This window comes from Loxodonta africana, chromosome 3 (assembly GCF_030014295.1).
Source record: "Loxodonta africana isolate mLoxAfr1 chromosome 3, mLoxAfr1.hap2, whole genome shotgun sequence".
Classification (NCBI taxonomy): domain Eukaryota; kingdom Metazoa; phylum Chordata; class Mammalia; order Proboscidea; family Elephantidae; genus Loxodonta; species Loxodonta africana.
The window spans coordinates 45,512,950-45,533,727 of NC_087344.1; the positions used below are offsets into that span (position 1 = coordinate 45,512,950).

The 20,778-nt window shown below is 43.1% G+C and overlaps 1 protein-coding gene across 3 annotated transcripts in view; it reads left to right on the top strand.

Annotated features, from left to right (window-relative positions):
- Positions 1 to 20,778, top strand: part of PEX14 (peroxisomal biogenesis factor 14) — a 162,626-nt gene that overhangs the window by 36,470 nt on the left and 105,378 nt on the right. For all 3 annotated transcript variants that reach the window (XM_010593125.3, XM_010593123.3, XM_023552069.2), the window contains one exon: positions 18,186 to 18,270. In XM_010593125.3, coding sequence (XP_010591427.1) covers positions 18,186 to 18,270 — 85 coding nt within the window. The remainder of the gene's footprint in view (positions 1 to 18,185; positions 18,271 to 20,778) is intronic.

Sequence of the window (20,778 nt, forward strand, 5' to 3'; positions counted from 1 at the left end):
ACGGTCTAATGGTAGAGCAGAGATGATGGACTGTGTCAGCCCCTGGGTGCTGGGCATAAAGATGACAGGTAACCACGCCAAGAAACGAGAGAGGTGCATGGGTGATCATGCCTTGCTTTGACTGGAGGGTCGAACCATTGGATAGACTGCTGTTATTATTTTTCTCCTTTATTCCAAAATCATATTCACAACAGCAGAAACTCTGCAAAGTCAAAACCCCTTTTCTGGCGGAATACTAAATAATCTCATTCACATCTGGACTTTTGGACTATAAAGTCACCTGTGAAGAACTGAGAAGCCAGGAAAGCATGCCTAGGGTTTTGATTGTAAACCCCAGTGCCATCTTCTGGAATCTCCTGGGTGGTGCAGATGGTAACACACTCTGCTGCTAACCGAAAGGTTTGAGGTTCGAGTCCACCCAGAGGTGCCTTGCGATAGAGATCTGGCGATCTACTTCCGAAAAATCAGTCATTGAAGACCCTATAGAACACAGTTCTACTCAGACACATGGGGTTGCCATGAGCTGGAATCAACTTGATGGCAACTGGTTTGGTTCTCTAGTTCCCCGATCTTATTTTACAGCCCGAGCCACAGCTGCGAAACTGGAAAAACCACAGAAAGTGGATTACTGGGTACATACTCTGAGAATTTCTTTGTGGACCTGTAGAAGAGGTGCGTTTATTTGGTCAATAATGCAAATGTTGTCCCACTGGGTTTGCTCTGGGCCTAAGGGACCCTTGAGAAACAGTTATCAGATGGCAGTGCCTGAACAAAACCTGTTTTCATTATTGCCAAATCCATCGGAATCTTTTACTGAATCTCAAATCTCCAACCTGAAACTTTACCTGGGATCTTCTTGATTTGACCCAAGCCTTGTCTGTTCTGGCATCTATAACTGTTTGCAACCACTTCTAGTCTTCACTGCAGCCAAAGACAGTTTGCCCTGGCCCTGGCATGTCCTCTAGATGCAAACAGCACTCGGTCATGCTGCCCAGAGCAGCTATAGAGAAACCAGTTCTATAAAAACTGGGAATCCGGTAGTAATTTGCGAAGAAGAAGTATAAGTGAAGACCAGTGGGGACAAACCTTGAGGTCACTTTGTCATCCTTGGGCTGCACTCAAATTTTTCCCTAGATCTTGTAAATCCTATCTTTGCTTCATTATCCCTTCTCCACCTGTTTTATTTTAAAGAGGCATAGCCTTTGTTTACCAATTTTATTTTCCCTTTGGGATCCATGTCAGTCCCAGGTCTGTTGTATACATTTCTTTTCCAGAGTTTTCAAAGCTTGCCACCTCTTCTGCTTCTCCTGCACTGGACAGTGGCTGTCTACCTGCCTATGCTCCACGCTTTATCCCAGCAGAGGGAAGAAAGGGAAAATGGCCTCTCCCCCTGAAGTCAGGCGGATACTGGCACCAGAGAGAACCTGATTCTCTTTGGATTTTGCTGGTCACACCCAGGAAGGCTTTCTCTTCTCTCCCTAAGTTCCAAGAAATGTCTTATGGCCCTAACTGCACAATTGGATTGTACCTGATTGGATTGTGTCGAGCCAGGAAGTAGAGGCAGGGGACTGACTTCCCCCATCTGTTCTGGGGTTCAGAGTGCTGGTTGCCATCAGGCAGAGTGATCAGATAGCACTGATTGGGGGGCACTTCACCCCTATGATATATCCCTTATGCGGATTTCCTTTGAGGAGAGAGGAGTCAGGTTCATTAATTAAAGGAGCCTGGCTTGGAGTGGCCTGTAATTATAGGTACTAGAAATCTGAATTTTAAGAGGTCTGTGCAGCTGCATTTTGCAAAATGTAGGGAGGCACCGAGAAATACAGGCTTTGGGCAAGAATGTGGCTGAACCAGATTTGGGAGGTTTGGCTTTTGGCAGAATTCCCCTTCAAATTCATATTTATTTATTCATTCTCTCTCTCTCTCTCAATGGGAAGCTGAACCTGTGAATTTTTTTTGATGGCAGTTACACCCTGTGACTGTGTGTCTGTGTGGAGGGGCAGAAAGAGTTGTGTGAACCAGAAGGTGCTTCGTTTTTAAGGAAGCAAAGGATATCTTTGGGCCCTGGAAATGCAGCATTTGAAAAGATGAAATCTTTTTTTTTTTTTCTTCTTGAAATGAGTAAGGGGAGCAGGGAGCAGAAACTTAATTTGGAAATAACCTAGGGACATAAGCCCTGGACCAACATTGGGCTCTAGAATCTTTGTCTTCACTTCACCAGAACAGTGTCTCCCTCTCCATCATAAACCACTTTCTGACATGAACTCACAGTTACAAACAGAAATTTTCAGACCTTTATGGGAATTCCTGACCTATCCCTTTTCTTTCTCATTTACTCAAATGTTTTTGTAGGTTGACCTTTTGCCCTGGGTACTCTCTCTCTCTTTTGTCTTTCTATTTGATTTATAGGTCCCTTTTTGCTTCTTGTCAAAAACCTTTATTTAGATGCATGACTATTTGCATCTCCGTTAATTAAGCATGGCTAATTTGGGATATATATGGCTAGGAGCCGAGAGAGTTAAGGATTAGATGAGTGGGGTCCCTACTCTACCTCCCCTGGGAAGGGAGGAAGAGACTTGTGGTAGGTGGGGCTGTGCGGAGACCTGTGTGACTTAGCAGGGCTGAAGGGAAACCTGGGACAGGGCTGAACCTCCTTTCTGCCATATTGGCTTTGTCTCCTTGGGATTGCAAACACTGTTCCATTCACAGCCCGGACCCTCTATCCCTGCTTTGGAGCTTACAAGGGGCTGAAATATACATTAAAAAAAAAGTATATCCCCTGTACTCTTGTCTTACATTCTTGTATGTGTGTATATTGAGAAATCTACTACCAGCGAACCTGTAAACTGTGGGGTAGAACGAAAGTCTCCGAGACTGTCATTCGGTGCATTTGCAATATGCAGATTGCCATTCCAATTAGATTGAAACCTCTATTTAGCAGAGTGGTTTTGTGAAATAAATAACTTTTCAAGAAGAAGGGCTCCTATATATAATATATATATTTTTCCTTCAGTTGCCGGCAGTGAGCTTCCTGCCTTCCAAACCCTTGCCCTGAAATGCTGATTCAGAAGCCGGGAGCATCTTTGGGTTCTTTACAGAATAAATGCTTCTCCTTCGCTTTCCTGGCACAGGGATTTTATCCTTGATTTACAGTGCTCAGCTTCTTAGCTCTGGCGAAGGGGAGATGGTGTGAAGGTCATTATGTCCGGTTTGTCCCTCTCGGCGAGAAAGTGAGGTTGTGTATGTTTCTTCCTGTGTGCTTGTGGTGGTAGTGGTGGGATTTGCGTGTCCCCCCTTCTCCCAGAATGAGTAGGGCCAAACTCGTGCTTCTTTCTCCTCCACCCTCTATACTGCATGCCATCCAACGGGGTGAATGGTTTGGAAAGCCTAATTCCGAATTTCAGGAAGAGTGGCACACCACCGAGTAGAGAGCTTCCCCCCAGCACCCCCTTGTGCCACCCTCCCCCTTGCACAGCCCAGCCGTGACAAACTGACAGATAATTAACAAATCAGGTCCTCCTATTAGCTGCGTCCCGGGTGCTGGAAGCTGCTCTTGCTTTACGCAGGTCCTTTAGCAGCTCCGTGCATCTGGGTGGTGTTGCACTAAGTGGTCAGAGCAGAGAGGGCAGGAGTGCTTTGGGAAAAGCAAACAGAATGTTCCCTGGAAGAGAGAGTGCTTAAAAGGGAGAGGGGGCAGCGAGGTGCCTGGCTTGAAAGCACCTGGTAAGAATACTTGGACTTTCAGGGTTGTGATCCTGCACACCACTGCCTGTCCCTGGGAACAGTGATCTGGGCTATAATAGGATGCCTGATTACAAAGACATTTTGAAGGCCACTTAGTTCCAAGTCAGGCTGTGCATTAGGTACACTAATCCTTTGCCATAACACTGGACTGGAATTGCAAAATTGGAAGTATGCAGTCTGTGCGTTATCACTTTGGCATTAGATATTTCTCCACAGGACCTACTCTGTGTGGCTTTTCTGTCAGCGACGTAACTTTTCTTTTCCCGGGGAAAGAAGACTTCATTGTGAGAGCATTCTCTACTACCTACCAGTGACCTTTAAAACGGTTTTTCTGTTTATCTTATGTGCTCACTTTTCTCCTCTTTATGATTTGAAATATTAACATGTCAATAAATACGGCAACATGTAGGGGCTATACATAGGCTCTGGTCCTGGGGCCTGGCATGTTGGAGCAGAACGAAATACCTAATTGCATCAAAACCACTCTCAGTTCATGTATGTGGAGCCCATCAAGCTGAAAGCATCCAGACAGCATCTGCTGTTATCAAATCACTCGTGAATCCAGCTAATTAAAATAGAGCTTCATTTTTCTGAACCATTGTTTGGCAGGAATTCGAAACGGGCCTAACCCGATTTCTGCGTGTTTATGAGCCTTTATTACATCAGAGGTACTTTTCTGTAAATGTACAGGGCAGCGTTAAATGAATTGATCCACGCTGTATCACTGTAGACGCACTATGGACTTGCTAATGATTTCTCTTCCAGCTTTCTGGTTTCCAGACGTACTCTTGAAAGCTTCCTCTTTTTCTATCCTCTGTTTTTTGTCCTTTTTTTTTTTTTTTAATTTAACCTTTTTTTTTGTTGTTGTTGTTCCCTTCATGAAGTTTTCTTTTCCATTTTGTTTTGTTTTCCCTTTTCTCCCTCTTATTCTGTTTTTGCTCTTCTTCTAGTAGGTAAGATTGACCTTTTCTCTACCTTTTTTTTCTGCTGTTTTTTACCTCTTCCTTTATTTTTTCTCCCATGTCTTTTGTCTACCTTCTCTTTCTCCTTTCTCTCTCCTTTCCACCTTCCCCCCGCCGCCCCATTTCTTTTACTCATGAAATGTTGCCTCCACATGCAAATACAGATTAGGGCAGAAAGTGGGTGTCCTATGTAGGCAGAGAGATTTGGCTGCTCTGAGGTGATGTCAGCTTGTTTTGCTTCTCTGAATTTGCTTGTGTGCTTTATTTTAGTTGGTAAAAAGTTTTTTCAAACCACATCTACTGTACTTTATAGTCTAGTAATCCTACTTTGAAGATGAAAAGTATTATATAAATGCCAACTAATTATTCCTTATGATACTTTGGTGAGTCTTTAAGCTGTATTAGTTCCATTTTACAGATTAGGAAGCAGAAATGGGAAAGGTAGGTAACTCTGAAAGTTACTGAGGAAGTTGGTGACGGAGTTAGAATTAAAGCCAACTCATCTTCAGCTTTAATTCTTGATTACCACCTTACGGGGGTTTAGTTTTCTCCCCGTAAGAATCATATGTATTTCAGGTGAGGATAAGAGTATGCTATCCCTTCTTCCCCTTCACTTCACATACTTTTAACCTTTTGAAGTTTCATTTGTAGTCTTCAGATGTTAAATGAATTTCTAGGTAATTCCTAGTAAAGAAGGATGCCAAACCACTTACGGGCTGGTAAAACCCCATCCATTACAATCCCAATCTCTAAGCGCTCACTTACTGTTTCCAGCAGCTTCCAGTAAGTGGGCCCACGTCACACGCGCTGGCCCCAATGATCATAGCATTGTAGGAAGCACTGCCATATTTGATTGAATTTAGCTATTCTGGAATGACGTGTGCACGAGGTCGTCTCTTGCATTACTGTGGCGTTTATTATTGCTAATGCATTCTGACATTACAGGTATAGCCTTGGCTCTCCCAGAAAGGGCAAGGCTACTCTTACCAAGCCTAAGAGCAGAATTCGTGAAAACGTTACACAGTGAAACCACTATTCACATTTAGTTAATAAGCAGAGTAAGGGAAATGCTTTTAGAGGAAAGATACCCAGGTGGCAGAGGCCTGCTCTAATTTCTCACCCAGCATTGTTTAAAAAAAAAAAAAAAAGATAGCGTTGTTCTCCTACAGAGAATTAGGGTCAGTGGGTAGAAGGTTCAGGAAAGTAGATTCCAGCTCAGTTTAAAGAAGTGCTTCTGAAAATGAGTTGATATTCTCTTGAGAGAGTGAGTTCCCTGTTCATCATAAGCATTCAAGCTGAGGCTCACTGATATCTGTCAGGGTTGTTGAAGAGGGGAGGTCTTGATCATGCATGGAACTGGATGGCCCAAGCCTGTTATGTCTTCTGGCCTCTTTCCTTGCCCTGGATTTTAACAGCAAAAGCAGTATCTTTGCTTGTTTGGTTTGATTCTCTAAGTGTTTGATATACTGTAAGGACCCAATGAATGCTCAGTAACTATTTGTTATTTAATCTTTGGCTTTCTACTTCTTAATCTAACTTGAATAAAACTGCTCTTGTTCAGTTAGCTCAGGAAAACCACAATCTCTGGCACCCTCCTGAAAACGAGTCATTCTGGATAGCCAGATTTTCTGGATGACCGTTGAGATCCATATGAGAACAAAACATTTTAAAAGTTTGGCTGGGAATTGTATAAAATGGATTATATACTTTTCTTGCAATGAAGCAGAGGATCTGGAATAGAATTTAATCCTGGAATATAATTTAATCCTGATGACTCAGTATCATCGTTTCAGATGTATATGTTCATATTGTATTGTAAGTGGAGCTTTATTTTCAAAACCTGTTGAAATATAGATATGTTATATTATTTTCTCCTACTCTAAATGACTCTACCTATGCTGAATGACCCCAAACTAATAAGCTTTTTGAAATTTTTTGTTTGCTTTTCATAGATGTTTCTCTCTGGACATTTGCCATTGGGCTTTTTTGGCTACTATTTTGTTCTGTAAGTGTCCCTGCTGTCCCTGTACTAGCTGGCTCATTCTTCCTTTCTCATTTGCAGTTTTTAATCTTCTGTGATTTGGGCACCAGATTTTTAGAGTTGTATATGAAATAAGTAGTAAGTAGTGTGAGTGAAGCTGTGCTATGTGTAAAATAGATGAAATTTGTAACATCTTTTTTGGCAGTAGTGATTTCATCTCCCGCTCCCTCTCCCATCCTCTCTCCATTGGTTTTCAACATATTTTTAATTGGATGAGTTTGGAGAGCTGAGCTCCAGAGAGAGTCTTGGCCTTGACCCTCCTTGAACCAAACCTGTCTTCCTAGCCTAGGTGTCACAGGCTGCCTCACAAAATAAACTTAGAAATTGTAAAATGCCCCAGCTGGAAGCGTCTGAGGGTCATCTGTTTGACCCCTTATTTTATAGACATGAAGGAATCTGAGGCACAGAGCAGAGAAGTGAGAGGTTAGGGCTCATGACAAGTTAGTGTCAGGGCTGGACTCGCTGCGCAGTGTTCTTGAGATACAGTCCCTTTCTGTTCTGCCCCACTGTCTGGTTCTGTTCCCTACCAGCTTTGAGCAGAACGTGTGTAAATGAGAAAATACGGCTATTTGTGTGAGGTAAAATCGTGGAGAAAGACTGTCTGCTGGCTTATGGGCAGGTTCAGAATTAAAGTTCGTAAGCCTTCTTCTGTTTGTTGCAGTGTTTGTCTGTGTTTGCACTCAAGGCTGATATCGATATTGTAGGAGAAGCTTTAATCCTTTCATTCAAATTTACAAGAAATGCTGTTTCCTTTTAGTTAAAAAAAAAAAAAAGTCCAAGAGAGCATTTGATTTGAGAAACCAAAAGTCTAGAAAATGTATCCGGGAGTCCTCGTCAATTTGGGGCATAATGAAATATAAAAAATACTCAATAAAAGCTCCTTTATTACTTTAACTGTTTAAATGTGGAGTTTTTAGCCATCAGGTTAATGTTTTGGTATCATTTTTTTATTTGATTGTGAGCACTTTTCCAGGTAGCTCTGCCACTCGAGCGCTAATCAGATTCCCACAGATGAATGGTGCTAGCTTGCAGCCTTACATCACCGCGTTTTTGCTTCGACATTATTTTATTTGGTTTTCCTGTAAAAGTTAATAACTCTGTGTGTCTACGTGTTTAAACAGGCAAGAAGAGAGAGAGAAAGGACAGTGAGCAGAAAACCATGAGAGATGTCTCAGGAAGTTTTTGCTCAGTAGAGGAAATTTAGGGATTTTTGTCATTTCAAAGTATTTCACTCTGTGAGTAGGGTGTGGAGAATCGAGAAGGTTGCAGAGCAAGATGGTAATTCATAACCCTTCAGATAAGAAAAAGTGAACTTTTCTCTGTTTCCCAGACAGAGCTGGAAGGAATTTGAAATGAGTTACCATCAATTTAGAGGAGAATGAAGATGCTCAGTAGAGCTGATTTGCTTCATGATGAGAGCTGTTTAAATTTTGCGTTAACTGTAAGCGAATTATGCACGCGTTTGGTATCTCTCGGTTCACCAGCACTGGTAAGAACATCAGATGTAGAGCATAAAGACCATGTTCAACTTCTCATTATAGGTGGGAAACAGTGGCTAGTGGCCTGGATGGCTCTGATGTTTAGTAGGCCTTTGTTGAATTATTTTTTTAAGTGTGTGTTTGTTTATTGGTAGCGGTGGTTGTTAATAAAAGGAATGTTCATGATGTTTAGTGAGAGGTTGTTGAATGGTTCAAAGCCGTGAGGATTACCATTTGATTCTTCCTTCGTGCTGTGGATTTCCTTGCTGAACTGAAGATGTCTAAGTTGGGGCTTATCAGAGGAGGCAATGGGTATCTGTTGTTTTAGTATCTCTTCTGAATTTACATCTTGGTACTGAAGACATAGTCTGTGGGTACAAATCTGGTAATGGATATGAAAATCAGTTCCACAGTCCTTACCTCAGTGCCTCTGAAAGAAGCCTAAAGAAGATGATCACTCTTTCATCATCTGGGTCAGATGCATAGCGTCTTGATTCTCTGTGTTGTATACTTTATGTGGGTAAATTACTTCTGTTGTTAGCTGTCATTGAGTCAGCTAACATGGTGACTCCATGCACAACACAACAAAATGCTGCCCAGTCCTGTGTTATCCCCATGATCAGTTGCACATTGAACCATTGTGACCGATAGGATTTTCATTGGCTGGTTTTTTGAGGTAGATTGCCAGTACTTTCTTCTTAGCCTTCCTTAGTCTAGAAGCACCTCTGAAACTGTTCACCATCATAGCAACACACGAGACTCCACTGACAGATGGTGGTAGCTGTACATGAGGTGTATTGGCCCGGAATTGAACTTCGTCTTTCACGTGGAAGGCAAGAATTCTACCACTGACTGGAGAAACCCCGAGAGTATGGCCCCCAGACACCCTTTTAACTCAGTACTGAAGTCACTCCTAAGGTAAACCCTTCAGCCAAAGATTAGACAGGCCCATAAAACAAAGCGAGACTAAATGAGCATACCAGCTCAGGGGCAAGGACAAGAAGGTAGGAGGGAACGGGAAAGCTGGTAACAGGGAACTCAGGGTCAAGAAGGGGAGAGCGTTGACATGTTGTGGGGCTGGCACCACCCGTGTCACAAAACAATATTAATTGTTTAATGAGAAACTAATTTGCCCTGTAAACCTTCATCTAAAGTACAATAAAAAAAAATTCAAAGATTAAGAGAAGAATTCTACCACTGAACTACCATTGCACAAGTTACTTCTAAAATCATCTAAAAAGGTACAACCTATTTTAGATAACCCTTTCTTAGAAAATGGAATCTGAGCACCATCTTATTTTGTATGGCTGTGAGGTAAGTCCAATGTCTGTCACCCCACTTGCTGCCAGAGTTGATTCTGCTGACCTTCCTGTCCAAGTGTATAGCCGTTCCCATCCACTCCCTGGGACCTGTTTGCCGGGTGATGAGGGTGACTTCCCTTGAGAGGAGCTGACTTCATTTGACCGTAGTAGTTTGAAGACTTTTGAGTCTTCAGCTTACTCTATTTTGAATTCATATTTTTGGAACTCCTATTCTTTTTTTTTTTTTCCTTAGGCCATGGAAGCATCTAAAATAATAGCGGGAGCTAGGAGTTGTTGGTCTTCTGTTATTAGCAGATCTTAATTGTTTACCACCTTCTGCCTCCGGTAGATTAAAGGTGATGTGTAGCTACCCACATTTGTCATTTCAAATTCTTTTCTCACTATCTTTGGGATTCGAACTATTTCTAGGTTATGGCTAGTACTTTTTTTGTATTCAAGCCTATTTTTTAACATTAGTTTCTCCCCTCTTATGGGATGTCTGGTTAGGAGGGCTATTTAAAGGGTCCTGAAAGCTTTCAGTGTTGTGCTGTATGTAGGGTGAAGGTAGACAGAATTTCTTGGTCTAGAGCTTATCTTTCTTGGAACTCCAGAGCCCTCCTTCTTGCTCTCCAAGAAGGTGCTTAAGTCGTGGGGAAGGGCCCTACCCTGCGCCTCCTGGTGGTGACCCATTCAGTGCCTAACCCTCAGTGATAACTTGATGCTTAAAGTTGTCACTATCCATGACACAACCTTTTTTTGCCCCCTTCCTAATCTCATAGCTCAATAGTGCGTGACTAGAGAGAGTTTCACCGATCTTGTCTGGTCTGGACCTCAGAAGAGGTAGAAACTGAAGTGCTCCATCCACTGAACACCTAAAGGTGCTAGATTTTAAGAGAAGTAACCTTCAAAAAGTGTAAAATTGAACCTGTGATGGAAGCAGTAGCATCATTAGAAAGGTCCTGGGGACTGTATGCTACATATTTTTAGTGTTGGAGTCACCAGCCACCGTCACTGTGTGAGCTCACAGTTCTCCTAGGGAGCATCTTGGACACTAAGTCATTACATTCCTTTGGAGTGATTCAGCGCAACAGCTTGACACCTTCATTAATTTTACAACACGAAGCCTGGGTGCTCTTTGCTTCTTCCTTAACAGCACAGGGAAATTAGACGAATATAGAAAATATAAAACCAAGGGAAGCTAGAAGAAGGAATTGTCAAGGAGCTGCCGAAAGACATTGTGTTAGGAAATTAAGCTCTTTGCCTTTTCTTGGTACCTCAGGGGACTGAGCACCCAGCTCTTGCCACTGCTCCGTGGCACATAAACCTTTCATTTCCGCTCCTGGCATGTTGGCCGAACCTCAGACTCGCAGCCAGCTTGTTTGCCATCTCCGCTGAGGTCACCGCTACCGTGATCCATGTATAATGGCATTTTCTTCCTCTTTTCAGTATGGAGGCTATTACAGTTTCTTCTCTAAACAGGACTTCAAACAATTTGCTGCCAGTTGGATTTCAAAGCCAAGGAAAAGGCAAATGTCATCCTTTTTTCTCCCCTCTTTGGGTAACTGCTTTGTTGGTTGCATCAAAAATTAGAGGGGTTGCTGTCTAAATTCAGGCAGGGATGTGTGGGGACAAGGCATTTAAATTTGCTTTTCTTTCTCCCTGAAGAAGAAAATCCTTTTCCTTCTCAACCTTTCCTAAAAAGGAACTTTGATCTTCTCCACCCAGAAGCAGGGGTTTTCAATTCCTCTACAGCAAGCGTGTACACTCTGGTCTTTCTCTGGCGGAGTCAGACCGGGGCACCAGCGGCTCTGTTTTCCAGAGCTTTAGTGGTCAGCCACACCAGTTCCCTCCTGGCTGGAAGTTGGCACCCAGAGCACTAGGCTGGATGTGAAACCCTCTCCAAAGTCACCCGTACGTCCCTAAAATCACTGTCACTTGATAGTAAATAGTGTGTATTGGTTTCCAATGCTTTTTATTTCACACACATTTCTGGAAACACTACTTTAATAAAATAACAAAACAGTGACATACTGGCAAGCCATTCACGCGATATTTTTAACAAGGGCCAAGGAAAAAAAATTTTTTTTAATGGCAGAGATATTTCACTTTGAAAGGTAGTTTTTGTGCAGTGAACTTGCCACTTTTCATAAAGGCTTTTATTACATATATCAATGTGTTTTAAGAGAGACGAGGGTCAATAAGGCCTGCTTTAGAATGCCCTAAATACAGATTTACACAATAGACCTTAAAATATGTGGTGTTCTCTCAGGCAGACTCTTGTGCACTTCCACCAGAGATATTTTATTTCTTTAATGTGAAAAACAAAAGGACAGAGGAAAGTAAAACAAAGGAAATCAGGGCCCACAAGCATAATTAGTAGAGGGTTGTAACCCAAATCAACAATGGGAAGGACACAATGACAAAAACCAGGAAATTCCAAGTTGAAAGAGAGTCTCTTTCCTTTAACTCCTGGCACGCCAACTTTCCCAGGTGCGGGAGGCTGCCTAAGTACAGCTCCCTGTCTTCATTTCTGAACTTCCTGGCTTTTGTTGACGCCTCTCTCCTTTTCCCCCCTTAATGTAAATGAAACATACCTTTGTGTGCCTGTGTTAATTGTAGATAAATGGGCTAAAAGTGCCTCTTGATTTTGTAACCCTGGGAGAAGGGGAAAGAGTAAAAAAAAAAAAAAACCCTGTCACTGTCATCTGTTCATTTTTAATGAGCAATTTAAAAAAATTGAAAATAAAAGAGGAAAATGAATAGGTGTTGAACCAGCCCGTGATATGTAAATGCCAACTAGTAATTACCTAAAACCTCAATTTTCATTCTGTTTCATCTTGCAAAACATTTCATTTTCCCTGAGTGAAAACACTTAATTTGGGCTGTGTGCGTTCGCGGAGCGGCCGCCGCTGGCCTGCGCCTCCGCCGGCTCCGGCTAGGGGGCACTTTGGCTCTGCGCTAGGCTGCGGAGAGCCTTGTCCACCTCAAGGTTATTTCCCTCTTGCCATTTCAGTGGATTTGCTCAGAGTGCTCCATGGAGCCCCCCCCCAGTAGTCTGGTTTCGGGGAGCCTTCTTCCTCCCTGTCCTTGCAGAGTATCGTATTGAATTTTGGCTGACCGAGCCTTCCTCTGCATATTAACTTTCCCCTCTTACCTGCCTGCCACACCCTTGGCTTCCCTGAGTGGGATTTCACACTCAGAGAGCAGCTAGCCTGTCTCCCTTTGAGATTGCAAACACCGTCATTTCTATTTGTTTTGTTCTGTTTATTGCTGCTTTTTATCCTTTCTTTTCATTTTGGTGGCAAGGGGCAACTCTTCTTTGCTCTCCTCCCACACTTAGAATAGTGACCCCACTGTGTCTTTTCTTTCGCTTGCTGGTAAATTTCCTTTTCCTCAGGTTTTGACTGTCACCTTTGGGATGTATTTGTGCCGCACTTTGGAATGTGGCTGGTGGTCGCCCCTGCGTCCATCCCTTCCCAGCCTGTTCCCTGGCTAGAAAGAGAGTGCGTACTATCGAGAGAGACAACAGAGAGCCCAGGATTGTGAACAGTAGGTTACAGAGGAGGCTGGATGTGGAAAACCAGAATTATGTTGTCCTAGGACCCGAATCCGTGAGCGCTCTGCCCGGAGTCGCAAAGAACACGGCCTCTTTAGTGAGATATATAGCTTCATAATTAGCCCGTTGCATTTTTTCACGAGTGCTAGCATCAGCGTTCTCCCGATGTGTTTCTCTGATTAACAGCTGCTTTGCAACTATTTCCTTGTGCCACCGATGACCATATTTGTCAAGGAACTCCTGACAGAGTACTGATTTCTCACTAAAATGCAGCAGTTCTGTTTGAAGAGGGTTCTCTCATTCTTGGTAATGCCTGGCTTTTAAAGTCAATCCTTGTTAAAACTTGCATTGGCTGTGGTCTAACGCTTGTTAACAGGCTTCTGGGTCTCTACAGTAGGAGCGGAGGAACCTTTCACAGGCAATTTAATTTTCCCAGCAGTGCCCGTGGAGCCAGGCCGCACTGGAATGGGACTTGAAGCCCGCAGAGTGGACATTTCCTCTTGCCCTCTAGTTGTGATCCTTCTGGGTTAAAGGACATGGCTTTGGTTGTTAGTGCCATTAATTTTTGAATATTTTTAGTATTTTGCAATGACTAATGAATGCTCACATTTTAGGAGATAGACGTGTATGTAGTGCTGGAATTGGTGGCGTTCCAGGTAGGTGTCACTGGAGACAGTGCATCAGGGTTACATGTCAGGTGCAAAATGCTAAGGCTCCCTCCAGCCCCAGGTTTGTTCTCAGGCAGGCTCTGCTCTCCTGTTCCCCTTGTGCAGAAAAGAAAGTGTGCATTCCGGAGATGACAATGAACAGGTCTTTTGTAGGAGAGTTTCAAACACACAGGGAGCCTCTCTTCTGCGAGGACTGTCAGGAACCTCGAGCCTTCTCACCAGGGATTACTTATCCTACACAATGCATTTAACAGTACATAGTTCATAGTAGATAACCCCCGAGTAGACTGTATTCCATTGATTTATACAGTTACAAATCCTGCTCTCTCAAACACAAATCTCTCTCAATCGCCGATCGTGGATCCAAAAGTGTTTTTCAGCCTGAAGCCTCCCCCTCTTCTCTGACCTGCTGGCAGTCACTCCGGTGTAAGCACTGTTATAAGAATTGCCAAGACAAGAACTTACTCCTCTTCCCTGTCCCTCAGTTTTACCTTCTAGCTTTAAATGATAAATAGTGAAAATGATCAAATTTCTCTAAAGTTGTGGAGTTGATGGTGGTGGGGTTGTTTTGTTTTGCTTTGTTTGGGTTGGTGGGGGGTGGGGGTGTGTTTGCGGGGGACGGGTAGTGGAAGTGAGAAACTCTGCTCCTGTTTTCCTCTGAGTTCATCTTATTTTTAGCGAAAGTAGCTACTGGTAATGTGAATACACTCCTTAAGTACTCTATCAGTGCAAAAATAGGGGAAAGGGAACCCAAGTCCATATTTACCATCCACTCAATGCCAAGTGGCTTAGAGGACGGTATCAGGTGCTTTGAGCCCTAATTCTCTGGCTTGCTGCAGCCCCACAACGTATGCAACGAAGTTCCTGCCTCTGTTTTACATCTTTGACATTGAGGTGGAAGATTTGGCCTGAATTTATGTAATTTAGTTGGGCACAAATATAACCCATGAATAGTCACATTCACCTTCTAATTAGAAAATCAAACAATAGTACAGGACAGGCTGCAGGCACCCCATCATTTAATCCAACAAAAGCGTGTTGTGTGTGTTGGGCCTCTGCAGAAGACAGAGGCAGCTGAATTGCTTCATGAACTTAATGAAAAGTGTCCAGCATTAGGGGAGCAAAAGACGCAGACTGAGTACACCGTCAGTTATTTAGACGTCAAAATTGTAGCATTATGGGAAAAAGCATTTGGGGAAGTCTTTAACCTTCTCTGTATGAATCATAGGGCTTATAAAATTCTAGATTGAAAGGCCTCCCCCCCCCCCATTGTGGTACCTGATCCTTGTGGGGAGGGAGGAGAGTGAAGAGTAGCTGAAGGAATAATTAGCGGGAGGAGGAGAAAGGTTTTCATGTGTTCACACATGTAGCTGCTTCCCTGGGTATCTTTCTTATTCAGCACATTATGTTGAGGCTATTAGTTTGGGTGCTTTATATTTTTGCATCTGGCGTAGTGATATCGATGCTGTTAAAGATGTGATTTGCCTGTCACCTGCATTTTCAGACAGAGAGCAAGAGGAACATAAGTCCCAAATATACTTTATGTAGGTGTTTGGCAGTATCATTTTATATGACTTGAAATTATGAATGGGAACTTTAAAAGAAATAGTTCATGTTTTTGCAAGTTTGAAGTGTGCCGGGACTTTGTCAAATTCCCGTTAAAATAAATGCGTCAATTTCATCTCCCTTCCAAATTCATTTATCTTGCTTTTTTAAAAGGTGTTTTCTACTTTACCTGATGTTTAAATTGGATTCGCTCGTTTGTGCTGTTCTTTGCTATATCCCCCACGTTTTTCTTAAATGAATTACTAATGACAGAGCACTCCATCATTCCCTCTCTACAGCCACTTTAAGGAAAGCATGGTGATCTAAACCTTTTAACCTATTAAAGATGATTTTTCCCAATTGAATCAGACCCACCACAGGTGTAATAACTAATCATTTAAACTACACCTGCTATTATGTATTTTTAAGCCATTATGCGTGTTGGATAGATGATAATTCATGTTTATTGCATTGTCCGATGGATCCGTTTTGCCTACACTAGGCTGATTAATGTATTTAAAGAAATAAGAGATGCAATTTAAAAAAAAAAAATTGATGGAATGCGCCAAGCACCGCATTGAGTGCACCATTAAACCCATCAGAACTTTGCTCTCTGACCAGAAATGCATATACCAAGGATTATATTAAAAAAGCAAGGTGAAACCTGTGCATTTTAGTGGTGGGATTCTGTTTTCCTTCTCTGCCATGGAAAATTTTGGAAGGATGAAGGAAAGGTTTATGTTTCTATGGGTAAATGGTCAGAGCTGTGCTATTAGCATCTACTGCTTCAGACCTGCTCATCCACATTTCCTCTGACACCTGGTACACAAAGCAGAGTGTGCACCGACTGCTGCATGATACGAATACTGTAATTTGCTTGTGTATCAAAGGTGTATTTTTTCTCCAGGTGAAGAACAATTATCCCCGAGCCATCTGAGCCATGCAGATTGGCGTTGACCTGTGGGGCCTGTGGTTCTGTGACTGTCCGTTCTCTTTGCAGAGCGTGGGCCTTTCTTCCTTCCCAGTTTCCTTTCCCACTTCTCCCTTTTCCTTTTTTTCCTCCTCCTCCGTCTGTTCTTCTCCCCTGCTTTCTCTTGTCCTCTATTGCCTTCTTCCCTCCCCTTTCCCTCCTTGTACCTGTTCTCTTTTCTTATTTCTCTTCTGTCTTTCCTTCCTCTCCCCCTCTCCCACTTCTTCATTAAAATGCATCAGTTTTGTGCGTGTTTGTTAGAATTTTTTCTTTTTTTGGTGCAACCTGAGGAGATCTGGTTAAAGAGTACAGGGGGATGAATTTGCAGTTTGGGGGTTCTAGAATCCCAAGCATCAGCTTTTCTCTAGCCCAGAACTGCTTGGTTATCGCTGTAGCAGCTCACGGTGGCTGGTTAATACTATAATGGGTTTTCAGTGTTGGACAGATTATAACTAGTAGGGAGCTGGGCTTGGCTCTCGGGGAATACTAGTGCATCTTATTGCTGACAGTCCAAATCTGAGAAGTCCGGGGAACCTGAGCTCATCCTTAAGGGAGGATGTCTTAGTTAAGCCTCCCAAAGAGTGATTATTGGAGAAATATGTAAGGGAGTTGCCCTGGCTTTAACCCCCACCTTGGCTTATCTGCAACATCTTTTATTATTAGAGAAGCCTGTCTGGTTGTAGAATTAAATTCATATAAAATATGGGAAAGAGATGATTTGTAACTTGTATTCCATTTATAGTCACAGTACTTTCTGTTTGAGTCTGTGCCCAACTGCTACCCTTACCGTGAAGGATCTTAGAAAACTTCCTTATATTTGGCTCATTAAAAATTCTTTCTTTCAACAACTTATGAGTGAACTCCAGGGTCTGTTGACTTCACCTGTAACATGAAACCGTATTTTGGTTTTGATGAGGTGAATAACGCCAGTCATTTAAAATGCCTCCTTTTCTATCTGGGGCAAGTTGGTGTTTCCCACCCGTTGCACTAATGTCAGGGCTGGAGAGCAGACAAGCAGCCATGTAAACACTTGCCTTGCTGAGTGATGTGGAGGCCAGAACCTTCAACAGTTTTCCTTCCATCCCCTACTTGCCTGTTTTTGTGAGATATGAAGATTTCATTAAATAATATTCTTTACCAGGGGTAGGTAGGTAATTGGTCAGTCTGTCAGCTTTTAGCCATGAAATCCCAAACTTTGTCCTCTGTAAGCTCTTCAGAATTCAGCTCTACTGCCTGATGTCACCATGTGAGTGGCTATGCATGTTGTCTCTTATACAATCCCTTCCGTCTGGGATGCGCTTTGCGCTTGGCCAGGCTCTGCAGAGGAGAGATCTCTTCTCTTCAGATGCTTGCAGTGTAGTTGGGAAGGCAGCCTGAACATTAATTGTGTCTTCAATGTGCTGCATACTGCAGGCATTGCAGAATTTAAGGGAATAGGGCGATCAGAGATGGCGGGGTTATTTTGGGAAGGCTTTTGCAGAGTTAGAATAGGCTGTCAAGGGCTATGCTGGTGTTATGTGCGTAATGTTTAGATAGGTAGAGGACGGACAGGGAGGTTTTCCAGAAAGAGGGCACAGCATGGGCACAAATGCAGTGACAGGGATGAGCATGGCTGGGAGGGCTACCTGTGAGGAGTAGTGAGGAATCGGCCTGAGCAGGGGAGGATAAGAAATGATGATTGTAGGTCTTAAAAGCTAGGCTTTTAAGGCTGAGGTTTGATAGACTCAGGTACAAGAAGCCAATGAAAATAACATAGTCTTTCATTTAGGTAGATTTTAAATTTAAAAAATAACTGGTTATAAATTTGACCACGATGGCGTGCTTTCTTTCTGCGGACTGGGGATAAACTTGTAGGATTTTTAATCTTGAAGTTCAGATTGTGAGGTTTACTTTTCTTCTTTGTTTTATCTCCCCTACCAGATTGCCACAGCAGTGAAGTTTCTACAGAATTCCCGGGTCCGCCAGAGCCCACTTGCGACCAGGAGAACATTCCTTAAGAAGAAAGGTACGGGTTCCCCATGGCCACACAGAGTGGCCTGCAAAAAGGGGTTGGGGACAGGGAAGATGGAAGCCATGCAGAGTACGAGGATCTCCTATAGCTACAGCTGTCCACTAGTGTGGGGACAGGGAGGGGTTGAGGAGAGGCCCCCAGAGGGAAATGCAGGTTCCTTTCCTTAGAGCGGAACAGAGCGATTGTAGGAATTGGATAATTGAGAACCAGATACAATAAGGCCAAGGCCTTAGCTTAGAACATCATGGCAAAGGCAGCATTTGATAGAAAAAGAAGCCCATTGGCTGAGACTGTGGAGGACTGCTTTCTGGTCCGTTTTTCTGTTAATGACCCTAGCTGCAGACTGGCTTTAGGTTAGTAGGTCAGCTGCTTCACTAAAGAAGGAAGAAGAAAGAAATGAAGGACCGGGGAAACTAGATGACTAAACAAGGTCAGGTTAAGGTCAAGCTCGGGATCAGTTCGATTTACAGATGGAGTGGTAAATTACTGGTTTTATGGTATCTCTGTAAGCAGGGATAAAATGGATCCTGACAAATTCAATACTGTCCAAAGCAGAATCTATTCTGCCTCTGTTGAAATTTAGGATTTTTTTTTTTTTGTCAAATACAAGGGAAACAAAACAAACAAACAGTGAAACCTGACTTTTCATTCTTTGAACATTCAATTTTCTACAAATCTAGGCATTTGTTTAAAGGCTCATATCTACCATTAGGGGAGAAAGTGAGATTTCTTTCCCCCAAACAAAACTCTTTTTCCTTTAGGAGCTAGAATGTGAGCTTCAAATTTCTGAGTTTTGAGCCGTGGGTCGTTTGGGATTTGGTGGTGTCTTCTAGGCCTGCACATGATAGCCCCCTGAACTGATGCTCAGAACAGTGTTGATCGCTCCAGCCGATCATGTCCCAGGGCCGCATCTTACCAGAGTTTAGTGATGAAAGAATAAGTCCAAACATTTCATCCCAGGCAGCTGCTTAGAGGCACGGCTGTGGCCTCCAGGCTGGGCCCTGTGACAGAGTTGGTGAGGGAGCTCTGTGCGGCTGCTGGCTGCAGTGTTGTCGCCCCCTCACCCCCACCCCCAGTCATTAGGAGATTATTAAAATTTGGAGTACGTTGGCCGGCCTCTCCACTCCACAAGCATCATGCCATAAAAGAGTTTTTCCTTGAAATATGTGTATCTATGGGGAGTAATTAATCATAAAAGCTTAGGGATTTCAGCTCTCTCATCAAAGCGTTGAAGCTGGGGAAAGCTGAGCCTAAAAGCTGTGCTGATTACCCAGGGTAACCTGAGACAAAATCTATGGTTGCCGAGAGATCCTTAGCCCCAGTATATTGTGCAGTATTATAACTGCCTGATCTTCTCTTCCACCATCAATGGCCAGTTATTCCTCATTTTCTCTCAAACGCAGCTGGGTTAGAATTTCATTTGCAGAAGGTATTTAGAGCAATTTAGAGACAAATGTCTCTGGTGTTTGCTCGGCACTTCCCCACCGCAGGCTTTGCTGAGCAGTTTTAGTATCAGGAGCTCCATCTAATCTGTTTAATTTTAATAAATCCCTGACTGGGAGAGGGAGAGAAAAGAGAGAGAGAGACAAACTCTGGACCAAATAATACTTCTTTTGAGTTACTTGGCTAATAATTACTGTAGAGAAGAAACAGTTCTGTGGAATTATTATTTGTTGCTCCTTTAAAAAAGAAAAATCAATTAATGAGTTAATTCAGCAAAGAGTAAACATCAGCCCTGTGCTAGGCAAGGGGGCTTTAGCAGAGAACAAAACAGACAAAATCCCTGCCCTCGTGGAGCTTGAGTTCTAATGGGGGAAAAGCTAATGGTTAAAATATGAAAAAGAAAAGAAATACATAGTATGTTAAATGGCAAGTGCCAGAGGCAAAAAGCAAAGCAGGGACTGTGAGGATGAGGATGAGGAAGGCCAGGGTAGAGTCAGCCTCTCTGAGAGGGTAACATTTGAGCAAAGACCTAAAGGAGATGAGTAGTGGTTGGCAGAGTGGGCACAGTTCCTTTTTGATCCCTAATTAGGGTTAGAGTTTTTAGAGTCTAAGGCAGCAGGAGCCTTGAGAGGTTCTACAGAGAACCACGTGTGTTTACCCCCGTACTTAAACCCGGAATCACTGAAGTTAATCACCCATCTCCATTATCCTCTAAAATGCTGCTTCAGTCAGTAATTATCCATTTCCGAGTTGAATCCCAGTAGGGTAAGTTCTGGCAGGACCTTTTCTGGGCAGAGAATTCCAAGGTTTGATAGGCGTCTGGGGAAGAGGAGCCCCTCCACGGATTTACACTTCACTTTTTTAATTTCCGGCTGTTCCTTGGGTCAGGTTTACATGATCAGTGTAGCTTGGCAGCATCCCTGATGGGGGTGTGCAAGGAGGGGCTCTTACAGAGGAGTATGTATCTACGCTGCCCCTGACGGTAGCTGCAGAAGGACCGAGAGTTGGCTCACTGGTTGTTGGGGTGGGGGTGTCTTGAGGGGGAAGGGACCAAGTTTC